The sequence below is a fragment of the Gasterosteus aculeatus genome, chromosome 12 (assembly GCF_964276395.1).
Source record: "Gasterosteus aculeatus chromosome 12, fGasAcu3.hap1.1, whole genome shotgun sequence".
NCBI lineage: Eukaryota > Metazoa > Chordata > Actinopteri > Perciformes > Gasterosteidae > Gasterosteus > Gasterosteus aculeatus.
Genome location: NC_135700.1, coordinates 1,289,721 through 1,312,496, shown reverse-complemented (window position 1 = coordinate 1,312,496; position 22,776 = coordinate 1,289,721). Strand labels below are relative to the sequence as shown.

Sequence of the window (22,776 nt, the reverse complement as noted above, 5' to 3'; positions counted from 1 at the left end):
CCGGCAGTGGGCGGGGCCTCCGGGCCCTAAACAACAGTGCGCATGCGGACTATAAAAGGCGTCGTGGGCTCGCAGGCCTCCCGGCAGTGGGCGGGGCCTCCGGGCCCTAAACAACAGTGCGCATGCGGACTATAAAAGGCGTCGTGGGCTCGCAGGCCTCCCGGCAGTGGGCGGCTCTTCCAGCACTGCGCTGCTCGCGATTGGCTGCGCTCCATCAGACCGGGAATATTTTGAAAGTATGGGCGTGTGCGTCCCGTGATTCACTGCTGTTTCAGTGTGTTTCTCTGTTGTTTGCTCTGTTAAACCTGCCTGTCTGCTTGGCGAAAACAGGTCGTTTTTTTCTAACCATGGAGCGAGAAGCTGAAGTCGGAGTGTCGGACGTCGTGTTGGTTGGTTTTGAGTCGTACGTCAACGTCGAACTCGACACGGAACAGAACAACCCGAAGGCTGAATCGGGGCCCGATGCGTCCCACCCAGGTCAGTGTTGTGTTCTGCGAGTCGTTTCTTAACCCAAGCGAGCGCTTGAGCCGTCGTTCGATTAATCATCTTAGAAGTGCGAACGGTCCCATCATTGTTCTACTGCATATTGCTACACCATGTGTTTGTATTAATTGGTTTCTTTACCTCTCAACGCGCTTTAACTCTACACCCATTCACTGGCATCCTCCCCGAGGTGCTCCCTGCCTCCAGGTGGTCTTCTACCTGCTCCTGGATCAACCGTGCAGCAGATAAAACAAAGGCCCGGCTATAGAATGTTTGCTATAAAGTAGATATTGATATTCCATCAAGATGTCACACGAGGTGTTTTACATGTTGGATACTGTGATGTCACACTTTCTTTCCTTTTCTGCTGTTAAAGGGTGTAAGTAAGTATCGTCTGAACATCATAGACTACTTTAGTATTTCTATTATTGATTATGTAAAATGTACATATGATTTTTGTTGAGTGTTTTGTGATGCTTGTAGGCTATAAGTCAGGGTGCAGATCCAATGGTGTCTGCCTATGGCTGACCCGCTACACTACAGGGTACCAAAGCACAGGCCATCATCAAATAAAGTTAAGGAGACCTTATTGGACCTTTAACCCAACAGCACTGCTCTCTGAACTAATTTCTTCCCAATGGCTAAACCCCATAGCACGCTTATGTAGTTGACTTCAGGTTAAATTATAGTGGAAGTACTTGTGATTCCACATTGGTGCTGAACCCCCACCCTCTGCCCCTCAGGACACCAGCAGCATATTACTTTAATAATACCATAACCTGAAGCCTCGTAACCGATCTGGGTGAAAGAATTGGTTTGAGTGAAACCAATCCTACTTTATTGATATGCGAGGACTTTTGGGGTCTGTATGACGAGCTGCTGTTTGGATCCCCAAAGGCAGAGCAGAGAACCCTTTGGACCATAATGTTCTCATTTATCCCAACAGCTCTGCTTCAGGATGAAGACGACAGTGGTGATGGCGAGGAAGACGACGACAGCGGCACGGACCACTTCAACACTGAAAAGTCCGGGACTCAGCTGCAGAGATGTGAGCGCCATGGAGGAGTGAATCCAGGTCTCCCCGACACCTTCCAGACCAGCCACCTGCTGTTCTATGAGCGATTTAAAGCGTACCAGGACTACATGCTTGGTAATCTAGACTCCAAAATGCTAATTGTCATTCTGAGCCGCCATATTCCTGATCATGTGCACGTGTGTGTGTGTGTGTGTAGGCGACTGTAAGCCGTCCGAGGTGAAGGCCTTCACAGCAGACTACCTGGAGAAGGTGGTGGAACCGTGCGATTGGTTGGCGCTGTGGTCTACAAATTTCTTCGACGTGTTGGTGGAGGTGAGACCAACTTTCAGACATAGTATTGTAAATGTACCTGTTTTTTCTTTTTCTTTTCACCACGCTTGACGGATGTGACCCGTGAGCGCTTTAATGCTCCCGTGTAACATTCGCATCATTTACACACTGTAGTCACAGCTACTGGAGCAATGTTGGGGTTAAGTGTCTTGCTCAAGGACACATGGACACGCGGGTCAGCAGGATCTTCTGATTGGAGGACGACGGTGCTCTCCACTCACCCATAGACGCTGACAACAATCAGAGGAAATGTATCGGCCTGGTTCTCGCGGTGTTCCAACCCACTGTGGGTGTTCTATGATTATTACATTACTGCTGGGAAACCGTTCACTGCAACTAAAAGTTGTGATCTCATGATTTGTTTTCTGACTAACGGTAATGAAAGGAAAGGTTTTGGGGAACTTGTTTACTACAGCTGTTCATGATTTCAAATGTTAGGGCTGAAGAGCATCTCGTGATTTCAGGTGTGTGACCTGGACCTGAAGGATCTGAAGGCGTGTGTGAAGCTGGTGCTGCCTCTGCAGTGTGAAACCAGAGGCTGTGAGCTCACTGAGGAGGCCATGAAGTCTCTGCTGGAGGCCACTCAGCACCGACTCCCCCTGCAGGAGCTCCTCGTGGTCTACGAGCAGTCTGGGGACTTTGATCTGACCGCCCTCGCTCTGGAGCACCTCAGGTGGGACTCCCGAGCTGGTCCTGTTTCTGGACTTCTGTGTGCGTGTACACATTTGTAACAGTCTGGTGAAGTCCAGTTCCTTCCTCTCTGCAGGTTTTTCTACACGCATATCTGGAGGCACTGGGACGAGGAAGATGAAGATGACGACTTTGACTACTTTGTTCGCTGTGTCGAGCCTCGTCTCAGGCTGTGAGTAGACCTTGTGTTGGAGTGATGAATTATTAAGGTGTTGGTTCATTCCCATGGATCTCGTTTGACATCATTTCTTCTTTCAGCTACTACGACATCTTGGAAGACCGAGTCCCATTAGGCCTGGTGGCAGAGTACCGGTCCTTACTGGAAAACTGCTCCCACTGCTTCCAGAAGTTCTCTACTCTGCGCAGAGGCCTCAGCAGCGACTCTGACACGGAGCTGGACAACGTGTCCATGGTGGAGGGCCTGAAGCTCTACGACCAGCTGGAGGCGTTCAAGCGCAAGCTGCACATCATAGAGAACCCCCTGCTGAGGTGAGAGTTTGTTAAAGCTCCGCCACAGGCTCTGCTCCATCACACCTCAACAATGCCGCAGTCCTTACCCCCACCCATCCACTCCAGGTACGTGCTGGGCTACAAAGGCAATGCCAGTCAGCAGTGTGTGCAGAGCCGCGGGCCTCGAGCGTCGGGCATGAAGGTGGTCCATGTGGTCACAGCGTCCTGCAGCACCACCCAGCTCCAGTCCCTCCTCAGTGACCGCCTGCTGCCTCTATGTCCCTCTGAGGACACTGACATTCAGGTCAGTGTCCCTGAATACATTACATACACTTTATAGTCTACTTCTATTTCTTTCTGTCCTTTTATTTATGGAACATTATTGCTGCAACCCTCTGAAGAAGTTGGAGCCGGCGAGGAAGGAGCTTGAAGGAAGCTCTAAACTCTACTGCATGTGTAAACTGAAAAGTGTGTGTGTGTGGTTGTGTTTAGTTCTATAGAGATCCAGTGTCGGCGGTGGAAGCGTGCTATCAGGGTGACGTGGTCATTGTGCTTCCAGGAATCTACAGCGTCAGCAGCTCCATCTTCCTACCAGATTCCATCAGTGTAGAAGGTAAGCAGGGGCTCGGTATCTCTGCAGGCACACTGCAGCGTAATGTTGCACGACGGTGCCTCACCAGCAAGTGCCTTGTAGGTGAGGAGAAGTACCCTTAAATCTATTCTTGATTTAACAGGGAGCCATGCAGAGAAGTTAATACAGGAGTGATGTGGTGATTTGCGAGGAAAATATGGGACAAATTTGTCCGTGATGAAAAGCAGCAGTGTGGATGCACGGGGCAATAAAGTCTATGATAAATAAATAAAGCAACCAACGACTTCCACACACGAAGACGTGACTCTCTAGGTCGTCTTCAACAAAACACGTTACTCCACCTGTTGTTCTGGAGGTGAATCGCTCTGCAACACACACAAGCCTTTTAAAACCATGAATTGAAACGAGTGCGTCGTCCCAACGACGCAGAAGCACGCGCCAGCCTTTAGTTGTAGAAGGTCTAGGTGAACGAGTGCATGTATCCGAGGTGTGAGGTGCCCATAAATAAATGAAGCCAAATGGTTTGTAACTAAAGATTTATATTCCCTGGTCAATCCTTGTGATTGGTCAGATGCTCAGCAGGGCTCACATTCCAGAGGTGGCTTTTGGAAACTCTTGGTTCTGGAAGTAAGTTTGTTAAATGGCATTAATATAAACCTATGAAGAAACCATCCCCGATCAGCCCTTCAATAGTCCATACCCAACCTGATGGGCACAGGCCCAATAGAAGTTTCATCAGACCAGTGAACCTGACCTAGACTGGAATCCAGACACTTGGAGACTATTGACATGATATCTCATGTCACGTCACTGTGTGACGACTTTGTTGCTCAGTTGCAGGTCATATTTTTGATTGAGAATTGAATATGTGTGTACTGCTGTGTCTGGAGGCTTTAAACCTGACGCTCTAACAAACACAAACCTTAATTCTGTTCACGCGCTCCTGTGTGTCAGGCTTCGGGCTCCCTGATGAGGTGGTTATTGAGAAGAAAGACCAGGGCGACTCATTTGTGGAGTCCACGGGAGCCGATGTCCGACTGTCCAACATCAAGTTCATACAGCACAATGCTATCGAGGGCATTATGTGTGAGTATCCATGACTGCTCTGCGGGGGCTGCTCGTCCTCACACTCTTCTTCCCATGTAGCCAGATGTATCCACACGGCGCCGTGTGACCCCGTGTGTCTCCTATTGGCTGTCAGGTGTGCGTCAAGGGACTCTGACCATGGAGAACTGTGTGCTGCAGTGTCAGACCACGGGAGTGATCGTCCGGACATCGGCGTGTCTCACCATGAACAGATGTGACCTGTACGGCTCCAAGGTGAGACATTGTGGCTGCTGACCGCCGTTTTAGCGGGTTCAAATCTGTGTGGACAGCGTGACCTTCAGCTGATTCCTGCAGGGACACAAAGCCCTCGGCCCTCTAGGCTCATCACCCTAAAGATGGTGCATGGTTTGTAGCTGTCAGCTGTCACATTTTTCTATATATGTTTAGTTTTAAGGGGCTTTTAATTGCTGCACTGGGATCAGCTGGACTCTCCCACGTTGAGTCTAAACCCTTCTACGGTGCCCACATGGCTCCGCCTTCTCTACTCTACAAATCATCTTAGTGACCCTGGATCATGTGCAGCTGTTTTTTATGCAACACCCACTGCTCATGTAAACAATTGAACACGTGTAGTTATGATGTCACAGCAAGATACAAACGGTTCTATAAGCCGAATGTTAAATGATGCAGAGTCTCTGTATCCAGAGAAACGCCCGGCGATGTGTAGTCCCACTGGCGGTCCAGTCACCGTCCTCAGCGAGTCTCTCAGCAGCCTGCCGCTGCAGTCAGAGGAGACACGCATGTCTCTGCTTCCAGCCTAAAAATGAATCGCGCATTCATAAAGCCGCTGATCCTAAAGAGTCGATTACGTTCATGCAAATTAGGTGATAACGTTTTATGAACTGTGACTGCTTTCTGGACGGCCTCTAAGACCCATGAAGTTATTAGTCTTGTATGCGGTGATACCTGGTGTATAACTCTTTAGTGTGACCACATGTGCTCTGTCCTGTTGCTGTGTGCCGTGTGCAGGGGGCGGGTTTGGAGATTTACCCTGGCAGTGTTTGCAGTCTGGTTGGTAACGGTATCCATCACTGCAAGGACGGGATCCTCATCAAGGTGACAACAATCCGCCAGTCTTCAGGGTTCTTACCGAAATCTCGTTCACAAATGTCAGTTTATCCATACTGTTGTTTTAGTGAAACTAGTGGTGGTCCATTTGGGTTTGCGTTTAGTCCCTTCTAAGTGGCGCTGTCTGCATTGCTGCATTGAATGTGAAAATGTTGCCTGTGTGCGTGCAGGACTTTGCCAATGAGCTCGACGTTATGCCTTCAATCACCATGGAGAACAATGTGATCCACAACAACGAAGGCTACGGGGTGATTCTGGTGAAATCCAACAACGGGGAACCACATGGAGCCCATCAAGACCGGGGTGACGGTAAGTGTAGCGCTCTCAGCCAGAATAGAACCGTAGAGGATCCTTATTGATCGGGTCTTTTGCTCCCTTAAGGCCCTTCTGGACCGACGGCAGAAGACCAACAGAAGGAAGGTGTTACGGACCCGACCGACCCGACCAGCTCCAGTTCAGCAGACGTCCAGCCGGAGTCAGCGGAGAGCAGCGGCGGTGCGGACTGTGACACAGCCGCCGCCTCCGGCAGTAAGTGGCGATTTATTCGTCAGCTGAGCAGAAACAAGGAGACGTCCTGCAGCCGAGCCGTCCAGGACCTGATGGACCACCAGATCTTTGTCTCCATTCAGGGAAACCAGTTCAGACGCAACGGCATGGGTGACCTCGGCACCTTTTTCTACTGAAGAGTTTACTGTAGCGTAGCGGCGCTTCTTTTTTTTTTTAACGCTCTTCCACGCTTTATTGGATGGTTGCTTTGTGTTTTTAGATTTCATTTGTCATGAAATAAATATTTCCAATTGACAGCAGCGACTATAACCATGAAGGAAGTGTGACTCCGACTTTTACCGGTGTCAGCTGGTAGAAATGCTTTTATTCTATTTATTCCTTTGGGCTCCTGATGCTAAATGTCATTCATTTTAATTATTGTTTTCACTTGTCACTTTTCATGCCGTTTTGATGTTTCCACTTCAGATGTAATAAATGTATCCATTTATTCGGTGGTTTGTTTGATAGCAGCTCACGATTGTTTTCTTTGTTGATGAGATTTTCACAGGGTGCCACGGCTGTTTTTAAAGTTTGATGTATTTTACGGTCCAGGGGAGTCGTTGGGTTGAAGCTCAGTGAGAATAGGAAGTCTCTTGTAGATTGATGATGCAAATGAGTCTTTACTTGAGGAGATTGTGTATCTGATTAAAGGTCTCTGTTGAAACCTCTGTGGTGGTGCAGTGTGATGATCTGGTTCAAGCTGATGCGGTCTGCACTTATGTCTTCATGGTATTAGACTTTACTATTAGTTTTGACTAAATCTCCACAAGCCCAAATATTCAATCCCACTTTATTTTCCTGATTTAACGATTCATCCCGGCGGTCTCACTGTGAAGGGCGACTTAGTCCCCTAAGAGCATCCGTGTTTCCCTCATTCCAGTCTTGACTCTTACCATCATGGAACGATTCCTCTGCTGTGTTGCAGGCGGAACAGACTGTTTCTGATGGGTTTCATCTTTTAAGGCGCCTCTTGTCACCAACACCACTGATACTTGATGGGTTCCTCCACCAGCTGCAGAGCCCTCCTCTCCTCCTCCGTCCCCATCTAAATTGACAAAGTTTCGTTAAATGTTTTTTACCAGGATGTTCTATATGATGCTGATTCCCAGGAAAGGAAAACCCTCAGCTCCTCTGACAAACCAGCAGTCATCTCATTGGTTGTGCTGACAAACCTCTCTGAGCAATGCTTTATACGATTATGGAGAACCTCCCAATTGTTATCGTTTGCGTTCTGGACGATGATGTGAACTTCACAGCTAAGCTGTGTGTCTATGAAGTTGAGTGTTAAGTATCAGATTGAGATTGAAGTGGAGACTGCATCTGCTGGCTTTCTAAGTTGAGAGGGACTCGTTCTGACAGCATTGGGAAACGTTGATTCCTTCGATTGCAAATTAGTATGCAGAGAAAAACAAGCAAATAACAGTAAGTTAAACAAGTATATTATCTAGGTGGCAAATGCAATCCAACAGGGAGAAGATGTGCAGGAGAGCGCGGCAGTAAACATGCTTGTGAGGCCGAGGGGGACAAAGGTGGATTTACGCCAGTTGATGGAGTCGATGGTTTCATGTCGTACAGAGAAAACAACTTTCTCAGAGTGGGAGTCTTTGTTTTGCTCCTGTGCAAAGTAAAGAATTGGGAAATTTAAAATAGATGATGCATATTCCCATTTTACTAATGTGCCTACGGCTGTTGCGTGTGAGATGTGTAATACGTGAGATGAATTAATAGGAGGGTCCTCTGGTTGCTGTGAGTGGATACGCTCTGCTGATGAGAGCGAGAGGGCTCGATGGGGAGCTTGAGTCTATACTGGGTTTCAATAACACAGGAATGAAAGCTGTATTCATGTTGATTGTATTTTTCTTTATTTTCAGCTGTTAATCCATAAATAAAGTTCATTCAGTCCTGGTGATTCCTTGTTACTGTGTGTGTTAGTCTGTGTATTTGACCTGTTTGAGTCTCCATTCAGTTGTAACTTGTATTTTCGTGGGCAACTTAAGACTTTGTATCGTTAAAGTACGTTTCCTTTTTGTCTTTCTTGTGTGTGGAATGTGAGGGTCTATGTTGGAGGCGGTTCAAGCGCAAAACCAGAAGAATACAAACGAAATTCAAAGCGAAAGAACATAATTTACAGACTGGTCTTTCTGTCCCTTGAGCTGCCGCACGGCCCCCCGGTTCCCCAGCTCGTCCCTGAGTCAGCGGAGAGACGGATCCAGAGAGGCTTACACATTGTGGACTCGCTCTCGTGTTACACGTTGTTAAATATGTCGCTGTGATTAAAGAAATGAAACATCTGGTTGCACACGACATCTGCAGACTTTAACATTCATCCGCAAGAAACAAACTATTTTATAGAGAATGTGTAAATTATCTTTTATAAAAAGGCACAGCACATCATTGTCTTTTATTGAAGCCTATCTACAGGAGTATTCGGAGATGTGAATAGTTCATGTGTGTAGACAGAGATATGATTTCCGGCTTTGGCAGTTCGCCGGCTGGCCGGATCCACGGCACAGTCATCATGTAGACTCGCACTGAGACACTAGTGGAAAAACAAATTCATCAGGTTGAATGAAACCCTTTTCAAAGCCAGTGTTCACTTTTCTGTCAGAAGGAAACCAGTTCACTGCTGGCTGTGTCACAATATATATTACACAGACAGCTCAGTCTATGAGTGCCACAATTACCAAATACATTTCACATAAGGCAAGGTGTCGTAAGTTCCTAAAGCAAGGCAGTCGATTGCCATTCATCTCCAGCTTGTTATCAAAATATTGCTTCCTCTGTCGAATAAAAATATTCTCGCTGATTGACTGTGGAGCTCCATAGAAAATCTGGAGGTCCTGTGAAACGACGGGTAAGAGAAACAGTGGGCCGGTAGAGGTCTCATTGGTCGTTGTCCGAGTCCTGGTCCGCGCTCAGCTGGCTCTCCTTCACCTCCAGCTCCTCAGCGCTCACCATCGAGGGACTGATGGCAGCGTATCGGGTCCCGTGGAACTGACGCAAGTGGATCTGTGCGTGAAAACAAAACAGGTGCTAAACCGGACACGTGCTGGAGAACTGGAGGTAAACATAGCAACATCGTGCTGGGCAATATATCAACATTATATTGATATCGTGATATGGAGTCAAGTTTTAAATGCTGAGAAGAAGTGATGTCATTTATGAACTTTGCCAACTCTGTGAAAGCACCGATCAACCCTTAAATATTGTCTCAATATCAATTAGGAATATCAATAAAATTGGTACATAATATTGTGATGTTGGATTTTCTCCATAATGGCCAACAGCAGGATGCGCTGCTTGTGACAGTGAAGTGCCATCGGGTTGCTGTCAGCGTACCTGGATGTACAGGTTGACCTCAGCACTCCTGCACAGGTAGGGGAAGTTTCCTCCCGTCTTCAGGTGAGCTCTCCTGGCGTTGGGATACAATTTATACATCTCCTCCTTGGCCTCCAGCGACAGAGCGCTCTGATCAAACACCTTCGTGGTCACAGAGGAAACACGTGTGTCAGAATACTGCATTAGGACTCCTGCTGCATGGAGGCGCTTCTATACTTACATCTATAATGGTCACGGCAACATCTTTTATTTTGTGTGGCTCCACGTAGGAGTTCTGACAGTTGAGTGTTAGCCGCGATGCTAACTCTCTTTGGTTCAGACTCTCCAACTACAGCACACACAACACATGAAGAGCAGAGGTCAACATTCAAACACAAAGACATCACATATCTGCACCTCGGGGAACAAAGTCAAACACTCATTTTATTCATTTCAGGGGGAGATTAGAAGATGGATATTCTTCTCATGTCTGCAGTTTACGACTGCGTCCCAATTGTCCCGAGAAGACAAAGGGAGGCTGAGGACCGACCCACAGCAGCCTGCTCAGCCTCAAGCTGCACGCTGAGCCACAGTCACCCAGATCCATTCTGCCATTTCATGCTCTAGGATACACCGTTTAGTTCATCATTGGACAGTGAGGATATGCAGTAGATTCTGAAGAAGATGCTTCATGACACTGAATGCACTTCTGATAGCATAGCATTTAGCATAACGGATGCTAATATTTAGCTTCACGTCCAAATCAAATCAATAGAGCTGCGACACACTGACATGTCCACTCATGGGGCCGGGCGGTATATTAACATTAGTGGCTGTATTGATACCTCTCATAACAGGAAATGGGACCATGCAATACGGTTTATATCGACACACAATAACAACCACGAGCTCCCTTTGCTGAACTGCAGCAGAGTGGCTGCACTCCACCTTTATTGTTGATGCTTTGGGGTTTTATTTGAACTCAAGTAGTCTGGAAAAATAATTGTTCCTTCAACATAAATAAAGGTTATTATTAGGTCCTTGAAAATACAGCTATTTGTCTATTCATACTTGGCCAGCCCTACCACCTACCCCGTCAGAACACACATGTCCACCTACCCTGTCCACCATGAAGTCGATTGCATCTGCCATTTTAGGATCCACGGGTCCTTTAGCAAAGTTCCCCAGAACAATCTTCTTCAACATGAAAGCTGGCATCAACCAGAAACTGAGGAGGGACAAGGAGAGGAAACATTGATGATAAATATGAACATGGGTAGGAAAGTGTGTGTGTGATGGAAGCATTTAAAAGCACCTGTTGGCCGTCCATGTCTGGTTAAAGATGGAGGTATCGCTGAATGAATTACACAGTATCAGGGAGTGCACCCGGGGAGACTTGTGCGTGCATTCGGCAAACTTTTGAGCCAAGAATCCACCCAACGATGCTCCAAACAGATGGACCTGAGAGGTTTGACGGAGAATGAGTGAACGGGGTGTGATCTATACGTCCATCGCCATGGATACAGTCCATGGAGAGGCTGCTCATCGCAGAGACCGTTCATCTTCTAATAGTTGTGCTGGAACAACAGATGTTGCAACCAAAGACAGCTCATTCCTTAATATAATGGTTGAAAATCATAACTCACAACATGAACCATAATACATAATAAAATGGTATCTGAACACATTTTTGCATTAAACTAATATTTCTCCTCCAGTGATTTGAAAGTTGCAGCAGGCCATTTAATGATTTAGAAAGAGAACAGCTTTAGTCACTGGCAGATAAATCGACAGTTTATGTATTCTATGCTCTATATACAAATACAGAAATGCACACAAAAAACCGTACTTTATCCAACTGCAGGTGATCCAGAAGCTTTCTGAAGCCGTCACAGAACTCCATGAGATCCCAGTACACCGGGTACTGCAGCTGGAACCCACACACAAACACAATTACATTGCACAATTGCATTGTTACGTCTCTGACCATTGTTGGGGGCCTGTGTGTGTTTGTTTCTCCGTGTTTTGCAGACAGCCCAGCAGAAGGCCTAATTGAGGGTCCATCCCGATTGGGTACGCAATCAGAGCCGAGGAGCCCTTTAAAAAGCATTGGAAGACGTCATCCAGGGGCTCGTGTAGGGAAAGAGGCAGTTGGCTGTTTTGGCTGCCACCAGCAGGGACGCATTCAACCAGCCTCGGAGTGAGAGTCTGAGAGGGAACCACCAGGATGCAATGTGGCCCATTACTGGAGGCTTGTTTGTTTTTGACTTTGTTTCTTTGCCACGGATTTGGTTTAAGAATAATAAATGATTGATTATTGTTTGCTCCATCTGCTGTGGTCTGCTACTTTCCTTATTTCCGTGGCGTTTGTTTTGTTTGCGTTGACTGACCCTAGCAGGGAACGTAACATGCACTCATCTGGGATCCGTCTGAGGCTGGTATGGTCATTAATCAGTCAATTTATCCATTTGTCTAATGACAGAAACCATATCTGTTGGAATTAAGCCAAATTTTCTCTGGCAATAATAATACATTTTATTTAATTTGTCATTCAAAACATCTTAGAATGCTGCAAGGCGATTATTTAGTATTTATTATTATAGGATTTCTTAAAGTTAAAACAAACTATATTAAAAAAATAAACTGCTGACCGTTTTTTTTTATAACAAAAAAAGGCTTAAAATAGCCACAGTAGTGTGTGTAGAATGGGTTTCATGTGCACATGTTTTAGAACTCATCATCAGGATCTTGGCAGCGAGGTATTGAATGTTTTGCAGTTTCTGCTCAGCAAAGAGTGAATTCCAGTAGTCCAGTCTTTGGGAGATAGAGGCGTGGACGAGCTTCTCTGCATCTTTGGAAAGCCGTTTGAGATGATGAAAGGAGGTTTTGCACAACCTAACTTCCAGATTAGTGACTGTGAAGCAGAGGGGTAGGACTTGACTGTCGGTGTGAGGTTATATGGAGGATGACTGAACCTGGTGTGGAGTGCCAACAAGGCTTTGGTTGTTTAACTGGCAAAGGTTGTTGCTCATCCATGCTTTTATCTCTCTAAGGCAGGCGGTGAGACAGGACATGGCTGCAGAGGGGCTTGGGGCAGTCTTGATGTAGAGCTGCGTGTCATCAGCATAACAGCGAAAGGACGTCACGTTTGCTGATGACACAGCAGAGATGCTCCCGCATGTATATGATGAAGAGGATGGGGCCGAGGACAGACCCTTGTGGAACACCACAGAAGACAGGGAGGAGTCTGGACCTGCAACTTCCCAGTGAGACCCATTGAGTTCGGCTCGTGAGGGACAACTGAAACCACTTGAGTGCAGAGTCTGACAGTCCAACAGTGGTGTGGAGGCCTTCTAGCAGGATAGTGTGATCCACAGTGTCAAACGCAGCAGTCAGGTCCAGTAGGAGGAGCGGAGATGGTTTAGGGTGGTAAAACGGTGAGCCCTGAGTGTCTGCAGCGTCGTCCCAGGACACGCCCAGCTGTATGCGTTTACTTACACAGTAAATGGACAGTGCTTTTGAAGAAACACTACAGAAATGTTTCATTGTTTCAAACAAACAAAACAAATGTCAAAACGGTGTCGTAATAATACATAGTAAGATGAAAAAAGCAGTTCATCAATTGTAGATAGAACTATTGGTTGCCGAGCTCACCGAGATCACCCTGTAGCCCCATCCCGTCAGAGCCAGCACCTGCTGGAAGAACACCTCCGCCGTCCCACTGACTGGTGGGAACAGGATGATGGGACACCGGATGCTCTTTGGGCCGGCATCATACAGGGACCACACCTTGCTGTCATCATCATCCACTATGATCTGGTGGAACAAATACATCCGTGGGCCTTAGGTCCTCCTTCAGACAGGCTCAAGACTAGACGCATTAGTAATGGAACGCGTTGCCTTGGAAACTAAAAGATGGACACAATGGACTGAAGGAGTTCTTTATTCTATGACCGGGATGTCACAGTATGACAGTTTTACAATTATTGCGATGCAATATTATGGTTTTAATAGTTCTAAATAATTAAAAACATTACATTACATGTCATTTAGCTGACGCTTTTGTCCAAACCGACTTACAAGAAGAGCATTTCAACCATACGAATACAAACTCGAAAGAACAAGAAACAAGTGTGATTTCATTAAATAAGCCGAACATAAAAACACATTTTATAATCGTTAACTAAGTATTTTATTTACATTGTAATAAATTATCTATAAACAATTAACATGCTTATTGAAGGGAGCTAAATGGGGGTACTAGAGTGTTATGGCTCTGCACTTGAGTACTTACGTGTTTCTTTGGCTTACATATACGTTGGAATGGTTCGCGCACGCACGCACACACGCACACACGCACACACACACACACACACAATGAACGGCCTCTGCTCTGACCCACTTGCTGTGTCGATTTGAATGGAAAATTCTTGAAGTCTGTTTGACTTCCATTCTATTTCCATGGAAACAACTTTACTTTATGTGGTTCTGTGAAAATGTCAGGAATATATGAACTCGGTTTAGACCACAAAAGAGCCAACCAAGTGACAAATACGAACGAGATACACACTGCTCCAAAAAATGAAAGGAACGCTCGTAAACACGTGAGATCTCAAACAAACAAATTAGGTTTGGATATCTACACTTATATGAACAGCATAATGTTTTAGGAACGAAAGGATGCCACATCTTTTGATGGAAAAGAAATGTCAGCACACAGAGGGCTTTATTTTGTGAAAAATAAAAATGGATGAAAAAATGATTTACGTTTTGCTGAAATTCAATTTCTGTTTGTTAATATCTGGTGTGGCTTCCACATGGTCCTATGCATCCTTGCAAACGTTGCAGCATTTGATGGTGTTCTATTGGGTTTAGGTCATGTGATTGTGGGGGCCATTCAATCGTATCAATCCCGCCATCCCCCAGGTACTGGCTGCATACTCTTGCCACATGAGGCCGGGCATTGTTGTGCATCAGGAGGAACACAGCACCTACAAGCACCAGGGGTTCAAGGATTTAGTCCCAAGATCTAATGGCAGTCAGACTGCCGTTCTCTAGCCTGTAGAGGTCTGTGCAACCCTCCATGGAGGTGCCTCCACGGAGCATCACCGACCCTACACCAAACCGGTCACCATGTTGCAGGCTGCACAGCCGTCTCCTTGGCTTCTCCAGACCCTTTCACGTCTATCACAGGATGAACATGCTCTCATCTGTTAAAAGCACACTGTGCCGATTCTGGTGTCCTACAGCAGATGCCAATGCAGCTCCACGGTGGTGGGCAGCGAGCACGGGGCACAGTACAGGACGCCCTGAGACCACCGTCATGAGGTCTGTTTCTAAATGTTTGGGCTGAGACCTTCACACCAGCGGCCTGCTGGAGGTCATTATGTAGGGCTCGGGCAGGGCTCAACCTGTTCTTCCTTGCACAAAGCAGCAGATATCCGTCCCAACAGCACGTGTGGACGTTACATCCTGTCGCAGTTGGATAATCTGTGCAATCTGTTTTTAAGGGTTAAGAAATCACCACATGCTCCCGGTAGTGGTGATGACTCTAGCTAAAGCCAACACTAGTAGAAAACCATTCAAAGACACTTGAATTGGCCTCCAAATGCAAAACCAGTCCTGTTTGGGGGGGTTGTCTCATTGTCGCCACTCTAGCGCACCGGTGTTAATTCCATCAACAAAAATACATCTGAAAGCGATTAACAATCCCACCTGACCAGATCATTATCAGAGAAGTGCAATTGAATTCATGCCATTCCCTGATAAAAGAATGTTCCTTTAATGTTTTTGAGCAGTGTATTAAAATTCTCCGGATTATAAATAATCCTTCATTCTGTGCTTTCTATGGAAGAGAGAAGTATTCGTGCTAATGCAGACCGAGCAGTGAGGTACCCCTCTGATCTCATTGTTCTCCCCTCTGGACCAGTAAATACCAGACCATATCAATCAGATTTAGTAAATCTCTAAAATCCTGCCTTAATGAGGAGCCTTTCTGTTCGGCTTTGTTCACACTTTTGTCTGTCTCTTATTATTCTCTGCTTTATATTGTATATTACTTTTGGTCTGTGTTTTATATCGCAATCACATTTTATCTGACTATTTTAAGGGCTTGAGTGAAGCAATGTGTGTTCAAAGAGCTCTACATAAATAAAGCTTCATGAACTTACTCCACAAACACTCTTGCTATTGCAGAGGAGCAGGGCAGCCATCAGCTGACCCATTGTGTTTAAACCTGGTTTAACATTTACACTCAAGCAGAGCAGCTCAGCGTGGAAGATTGCCACTTTTCTCAGATGGCTAAGTGGAATTCTACAGATTAAAACAGAAAAACACACCTCAACCTGCTCCTTTCCCAAGCAGATGACAGCAGGATCTTGAGATCTAGTGTGCGCGCGCTAGCATCCCAAACATATCCTTCGTTCTGAAACAAAGAGGCCTTCTCCAAACCCCCCTAGCTGTCAGAGCCTGCGCTTTATTGTGGTGATCAACCAGAATCACCATCATTCCTCCCACTACGACTCTAAATCACATCAAGTATCAGTACTACTCTTAATATGAATGCTCGACACAAACAGATTTTATGAACAACAATTTTAAAAACAATTCAGATTGGGCAGGTTTGAAGCTCTCATTGGACTTTTAATATCAACTCGAAACGCAACATTATTATCAGCCTGATAGGATAATGTCGTCACGCACAGCCTTATCATCAAAAAGGAAACACTGAAGAGAACGTGAGTCCTACCTGGTCCTCATGTTAAATGCATCCTCTTGCCTGTTTCTGTTGGTAACCATAGTAACGCCCCATGTCAGCTGTCACAGTGAACCGGCAGGGTCTAACAGGCTACCCTGTTAACTAATAACTCATTTAATATCAATTGATCAATTACGAAAAAAGCCTTTGCGGATTTGTACAATTTGTGATCATCTTTTATAAAGATGTTTTGAATTTTTACTTTTCTTGGCATTATTGTTCCCCCTGGATACACAAGGTCAAGCAAAAGCTGCATCCGTGTTGGTAACGGTGAGAACATTCTTATTATATCGGGTCCACGTTGTGTATTATTTGAGAAAGCAGCTGACCTCTGAACTGCTCCGTAGAACACGCTCTGTGCTCACAAGCCCATCTGGCTGCTCTCCGCTCTTTGATTGTGGTATTAATTTGTTTCATAAATTAGCTATAACAACATTTCACTGTGGCTTGGAGGCAATGTCCATCTCTGCATTCCGGTCGGTTGAATTGATCATTTCCCGGCTTCGTCGTGGTGGTCACAGGCTGACCTGGCTGCTCTTTGGAGTGACCCGTGACCGTGGACGGTTCCATCCTCACACCTCCAGGAGAGACGCTGTGCTCGCTGTGTCTAGAGCTACTGCCCTGCTTTACCACCTGATTAAATCCCAATTAGCCACATATTTCCTTATATTATTGTAGCTATTCTGTGCGACACGCGTTTACTCAAAACAGGCTCCAAAGACAAATATGTTTTGGTTTTGTCCAAACTTTATTTCAAAGAAAGAGCAACTTGCTCACTTCCTCTTTCAACACCAAGCGACGTTTGGAAACAGAGTGGTACCATTTCGAAAAAGACATATAGATATAGATAGATATAATACCCTCCATCGGGTTCCCACCGCTGTCGTAACTACGACAACAACAGACGCTTTCGGCTGAGAGTCGCCAGCTAACACGGCCGCCAGACAACCCGAAGCACCGGGCGGCTGGATTACAAATCCGGGGGTACTTACTCTTTTCAGGGGCACTGTGCTTCTGAACCAGTTGTAGTCCGGAGACACTTTAATCTCCTCCATCTAAGGACACATTCAAAGACACACCTTCAGGACATGCTCGTCCAACGTGAATCCAATGCACAGTGGAGGCAAAGTGTAACATTAGCCTAGCAGCTAACGCTCAGCGAGACCATCTGATCGCGATGGAATCAACATGAGCGCTTCCCGGTCAATGACCGAATATGACGTGATTTACTGTGTCCCCGGGACGTCTGGGCACCTTTACCGTGTTCGCCGTGGATGTTGTCACCGTCTCCGAGGAATTTTATCCATATCTAGATCCCATGTCGAGCCTGGTCATATGACTTCAGCTCCGCACACTTCCGCACAGCGCGTGTCTCCGCCCACCGGTAACTACGAGCGCGCGATGCACTGTGACGTCATCATGCAAAATGTATGCGCGTGTTTGACATGGCAAATGCCCGTGTTCAGGGTCTTCAAACACACGTTTTCTTGGAGGTGTTTCTACTGGAGGTCTTATGGCGGATCCTGAGGCGAAAGCCTACATACGTGAGAGAGGCCGCGTCTCAATCCAGCAGCTGCATCCCTCGCAGAACGATTGCGTCACTGCAGTTGTGTCCTCCGAATGATACAGCTGGAGTGTCCCCCAAAAGACCACGCGTTGGGAGTCGAAGGAGGTATCCGAAGGCAAAAAAAACAGCAATGACGATTCTGGACCAGTAGGAGGCCCCAACGAGTCAAAGCGGGTCCAGTCTGCCGGAAGTGATGCGCCGCAGGAGAAGAAGAGGAAGGAGGTGATCGTCTAATGTCCGCGTTGTAACCGTCCCCGCGGTGCTGCCGCACTCAGCATGGACAACGTTTACCGGCGCTCACCGGCGGAGGCGCAGCAGCCTCTCGGCTGTGATGGCGGCTACCTGGAGACGTCGTACGCGGCCAGCCGACCGAGCGGCGCGGCGCACGACGCGGCACAGCCGGACTACGCTGCGCAACACTGGACCTCTCCGCGGGGATATGCCGGTCACCCGTACGGGTTTAGATGCGACTTCCCCACTCCGTCTCACGGAGGCGGGGGTTTCGGAGGACCGATTCCGTATGGATTCGACCCCTCCGTCCCGCCGCCCCCCTTCGGCTGCCCGCCGCCTGCACACTTTCCCAACGCGGCGACCGGGGCGCCGATTCACCCATTCGACGGCGCGGGAGCCTCCACCTTTGACCCGTTCCACCAGCAGTACCGAGCCTGTCCCGGGACCGCGCGCTATGACCCGGAGCCCGGTCCCAACCAACACCACGAATACACGGACTTCTCTGAGCGCGGCGCGCTGCTCGCCAATGCGCGGTTCGCTCCGCAGGCGAAGAACCGCGACAGGAGTCCGGAAACAAGAACGCAGCCCGAGGATGAAACCGCTGTACAGAGGAGGCGGGACCTGCAGTGGATCGGACGCTTCTTGCAAGGCCGAGACCGGGCCGCCCGGGCCCCTCGGGCCCAGCACAGCGGAGCCCCGGGGCCGAGGGCGGCTCTGCACCGGGCCGCCCGGCTCGTCTCCCGGCTGGCGGAGGCCTGCGAAGCGCTGAGGGACACCGCGGGGGACGAGTGCGCGTGGGCGGACTCTTATTCAACGGCACTGGGAGTGAAGACGGAGCTGCAGGACGAGCTCGATCGCCTCCGCCTCGGGGAGCGTCTCCATAGCTGGAAGGCGAAGTTGTCCCGCGTCGCTAAGAGGAGGGCTCGGCTGCTGAGGGCCCGGAAGCTGCACCAGCTGGACGAGAAGCTCCGAGAGGAGCAGATCGACGACAAAGAGGCGGCCATAGACAAGTGGAGGATGCAGCGCGTCCAACAAGTGGAGGAGAGGAAGAAGGTAACTCCGTGCACCAGAAGACTCTAATATAACACATGTTGTCCACTTGGGAGCAGAAGAGCTGTACACCAAACCCCATCATGACCGGGCGATAGGATCTTTATTCAGATATATGACAGTGAAAGCATTTCACTCATTCAGAATGACTAACAGCTTTCTTAATAATTGATCTGCTTGTGTGGCAGGAGCGGGAGCTGAAGCTGGCTGCAGACGCTGTCCTCTGCGAGGTGCGGAAGAAGCAGGCAGACGTGAAGAGGATGCAGGACATCCTGAGGTCTCTGGAGAAACTGCGCAGACTAAGGAAAGAGGCCGCATTGAGGAAAGGTGACCGCTAGAAGCCCATCTGGCTGATGCCAGACTCCTTATCGCCAGTTCTTTTACAAAGCATGTGAGGTGTGATGGGCACACACAGAGAGCTTTAGCGTGCCGCTAACTCTCACACTGCTGCCCTCATCACACAGACGCCCTCATTCTGCAGACTTACTTGGAAAGTAGTTGCACGAGATCCTGCACGGAACACTTCTTCTTCTTCTTACTCTCCCACATGGGGGGGAAGTGCCTTTCCTTTTGCGAGCACTGGTCCCGCGGTCGGTAACGGGACCGCGAAGCCTTCAGTTTGTATCTTTGTGTGCTGCAGGTATCACCACCGAGCAGCAATGTGACGAGGCGTTCAGCAGCGGACTGGAGCACCTGAGGTGTGTGATGAAGAAGAGGACCGCGGTCTACTCGGCGGAGGAGAAAGCTCTGATGGTGATGCTGGAAGGGGAGCAGGAGGAGGAGAGGAGGAGAGAGCAAGAGAAACGACTGAAAAAGGAGAGGGAGAGACACCTGCAGAGGAAGCGCAGAGTGCGCGCCATGTTGTTTGGAGGTAATCCGTCCGTGCGCTCTGCAACGCTGCAGCTCTGCAATGCATCGCATCACACAGGAGTAGTAATGCCAACGTTTGTTTCTCAGAGGACCTGCCTGCTGATTCCCTTCTGCAGCCCTTCACAGAATATTACACCCAGGCTGAGCGCTCGCTGCACGCTTTACTCCAAATCAGGTTTGTTGATCACTCCGCATTCACATAATGGGAACCATGAAACCTGCTGCCACGCTGTCAAGCATTCATACACTCACGCGGGGGGCACACATAACATTAAGAAGCATTTAGAGCTTCAGGGTGTCTATAAAATGAAGCCCTCTTTTGCACGTGCCAAAGAACCCTGGAGTGAGATTATGTTTTTGGCTTCAAGACTTCATACGCTCACTGTGACAATTTCACACGCATGTTGGACAGACCGTGAACTGCAACATGACAAAACACCCTGTGACTAAAAGTATCGGCTAACGGGCAAATGCTGAAATAAAATGACTGTAGACAGGTCCATTTATACAGAACAAGTCTGCCAGACTGAGCGCTCCTATTACAACGTACTGCTAAAACTATATTTGGCTGCCATTAAATATAAGGGTGATGTTAAAACTTATTAGCCAGCACAGATCAAATGGAACCAATCATGCAGCTCTGGAGACGACGGTTACTGAATCAGTCTACAGCTCTGATGATGACGATATCCACCGGCTCCTGTGAATGAACAGGACAGCACTTTAAAGCTAAAGTGAGACTCTGAAGGGTTTAGATCAGGGGTTCTTAACCTTTTCGACCTTGAGGCCCAATTTTTATAGTACAAAGTGGCCCGGGGCCCATTAAATATTAACACTGTATAGGTTTAATTGACTTCACTCTCGGTTTGATTTGTATTCAATAATAAACCAAATCCACTTATTGTTTAACAAGCAAAAAAAATTGTCAAATAAAATGACATGATAAAATGGGATCATCACAAAGACAATGCACATTTAGAGTTGTTTGTCAGTGACACGACAGACCTTTTCTGCATCTGCAGCCCAATTTCCTTCCTCTTAAAATATTCCACCGGCTTTCCCACAAGCATCGGGTGCTTGGTCTCTAGATGCCGCTGTAGTTTTGAGGGCTTGAGAGCTTCGTTGGACAGCATTAGCCCACACTCCACACACTGGGCTTTTGGCACTGCCTCTGTTCCTCCATTTACGAAACCGTATTTAATGAAGTCGAGATTGTATTTCCGCAAAAACTTTGTCTTCTGGGTGGGGGTATCGGCAGGACGTTCGTCTTCATTTTTTCTTTTTAAAAACGTATCCATTTTTGCTGCGAAGTAGACAGTCTTCTTCTCTGTGTATTGGCGCTTTTTAAACAACCGAGTGATGCATTACCGCCACCACATGGTCGAAAGCTGCACGCAGTCCCGCGGCCCTTGCGGCCCACAGGTGCAAAACTGAAAGTTTTTTGCGGCCCTCTAGGGGGCGCTGGTGGCCCAAGTTTGGGCCGCGGCCCTATGGTTAAGAATCACTGCTTTAGATTATGTTCTTTCAGCCCTGTGTTGACAGCTCTTTTCTGATGGCGATAACCACGCCCCCTTCTACGTCCCAACTGGGTTTGTGCACCCCCAAAGAGAAAAGGTGAAAGTCTGCTTATAGCTGCATTAAAATTGGACCAATGACAGAACAGTTTGCTCACGCGTGATGTTTGTTTACAATATTTAGTCCGCTGTTAAATGTAACCTGAGTTCTCAGCTTAGATTAGTTATGAGCCTGTGCTGTTGTCTTCTTCTCTCACCAACACCCACAAGGCAGTAATGGATGCAAACAAGACATTTAGTTTTAACATTTGAGCTGCTTTGGGCCGGAGACCTGGCCAGCAGGGAGCAGCTGGAACAGACATCAGTCCTTGGCGGTGTCATTGTGGCGCGCTGTGGGACGTCTTGGTGACTTGTGGGGGACTGTGGTGTGGTTTCTTTCAGGAGAGAGTGGGATGTGTTTGTGGTTCCAGCGGATCATCCCGACGGCTCTGCAGTTCCTCCGAGCTGGATCCTACCAGACGACCCGTCAGACCAGGCCTGGGCCTCTGCTGTGCACTCTGCAGACACCGAGTGAGACGAGTGTCCCGCCAACCAGCGCTGGAGCCGCAGGCGTCCACTGCAGGGCTCTGTGCAAGGACACAATGATTAGGAGCATCAAAGGATTAAGAAGTAGAAGCACACGGCTTCGTGATTACACAAAGACGCTGTTAAGCACGTCTAGAAGACGGGCTTCTACACAGTGGTACATGATCTCCATCAGCTTATTGCCTTTCTGTTCTGCCTCATATATTGTTATAAAAACAGACAAATAAAAGGCGTTGGTTCTTTTTTATATGTAGTTTTAGTGTCGTACTGATACAAGACCAATTAATTAGTAAAGTATTACATGTATTTCAATATGATCAGTGTGAGCAAAGAAACATTGTGTTAACTCTCTCAGTCCCGTGGGAAGAACCTGGCATGGCGTTACACCAGGAGGTGCCCAGAATCACTCCTGGTCACGAATGGACAGGAAAATGTATATTTCTCACCACGGTGGTGGTAATAAAATCTTAAGTTGGTTCTGACATCTGCCGAAGTGTTTACTGGATCCTTCTGTAATCGGCTTTGTGTGCTGACGTCAGGCTTCTACTCTTTGTTGACGTCTTGTGGGGACGGGACATCAGC

General features: G+C 47.6%; 3 protein-coding genes across 3 annotated transcripts; 2 read left to right on the top strand and 1 right to left on the bottom strand.

Moving 5' to 3' along the window:
* On the top strand, positions 1-6,970 carry shcbp1 (SHC SH2-domain binding protein 1). The gene is made up of 14 exons (XM_040195970.2): positions 1-236; positions 331-477; positions 1,430-1,633; positions 1,716-1,831; positions 2,314-2,522; positions 2,616-2,711; positions 2,798-3,028; positions 3,116-3,293; positions 3,482-3,602; positions 4,536-4,667; positions 4,783-4,901; positions 5,658-5,744; positions 5,927-6,065; positions 6,138-6,970. Exons 2-14 carry the CDS (start codon positions 348-350, stop codon positions 6,437-6,439), a joined length of 2,064 nt encoding a protein of 687 aa, XP_040051904.2. The 5' UTR covers positions 1-236; positions 331-347; the 3' UTR covers positions 6,440-6,970.
* A 1,171-nt stretch (positions 6,971-8,141) lies between these two features.
* spg21 (SPG21 abhydrolase domain containing, maspardin) lies at positions 8,142-18,763 on the bottom strand. The gene is made up of 9 exons (XM_040196016.2): positions 17,638-18,763; positions 17,370-17,432; positions 13,275-13,436; positions 11,470-11,550; positions 10,936-11,081; positions 10,740-10,848; positions 9,862-9,969; positions 9,642-9,782; positions 8,142-9,311 (listed from the first exon to the last, which is right to left on the bottom strand). Exons 2-9 carry the CDS (start codon positions 17,430-17,432, stop codon positions 9,186-9,188), a joined length of 936 nt encoding a protein of 311 aa, XP_040051950.1. The 5' UTR covers positions 17,638-18,763; the 3' UTR covers positions 8,142-9,185.
* Positions 17,967-22,676, top strand: pdcd7 (programmed cell death 7). The gene is made up of 5 exons (XM_040195983.2): positions 17,967-19,228; positions 19,414-19,552; positions 19,866-20,096; positions 20,183-20,270; positions 22,051-22,676. Exons 1-5 carry the CDS (start codon positions 18,221-18,223, stop codon positions 22,181-22,183), a joined length of 1,599 nt encoding a protein of 532 aa, XP_040051917.2. The 5' UTR covers positions 17,967-18,220; the 3' UTR covers positions 22,184-22,676.
* Positions 22,677-22,776: the final 100 nt, after the last annotated feature.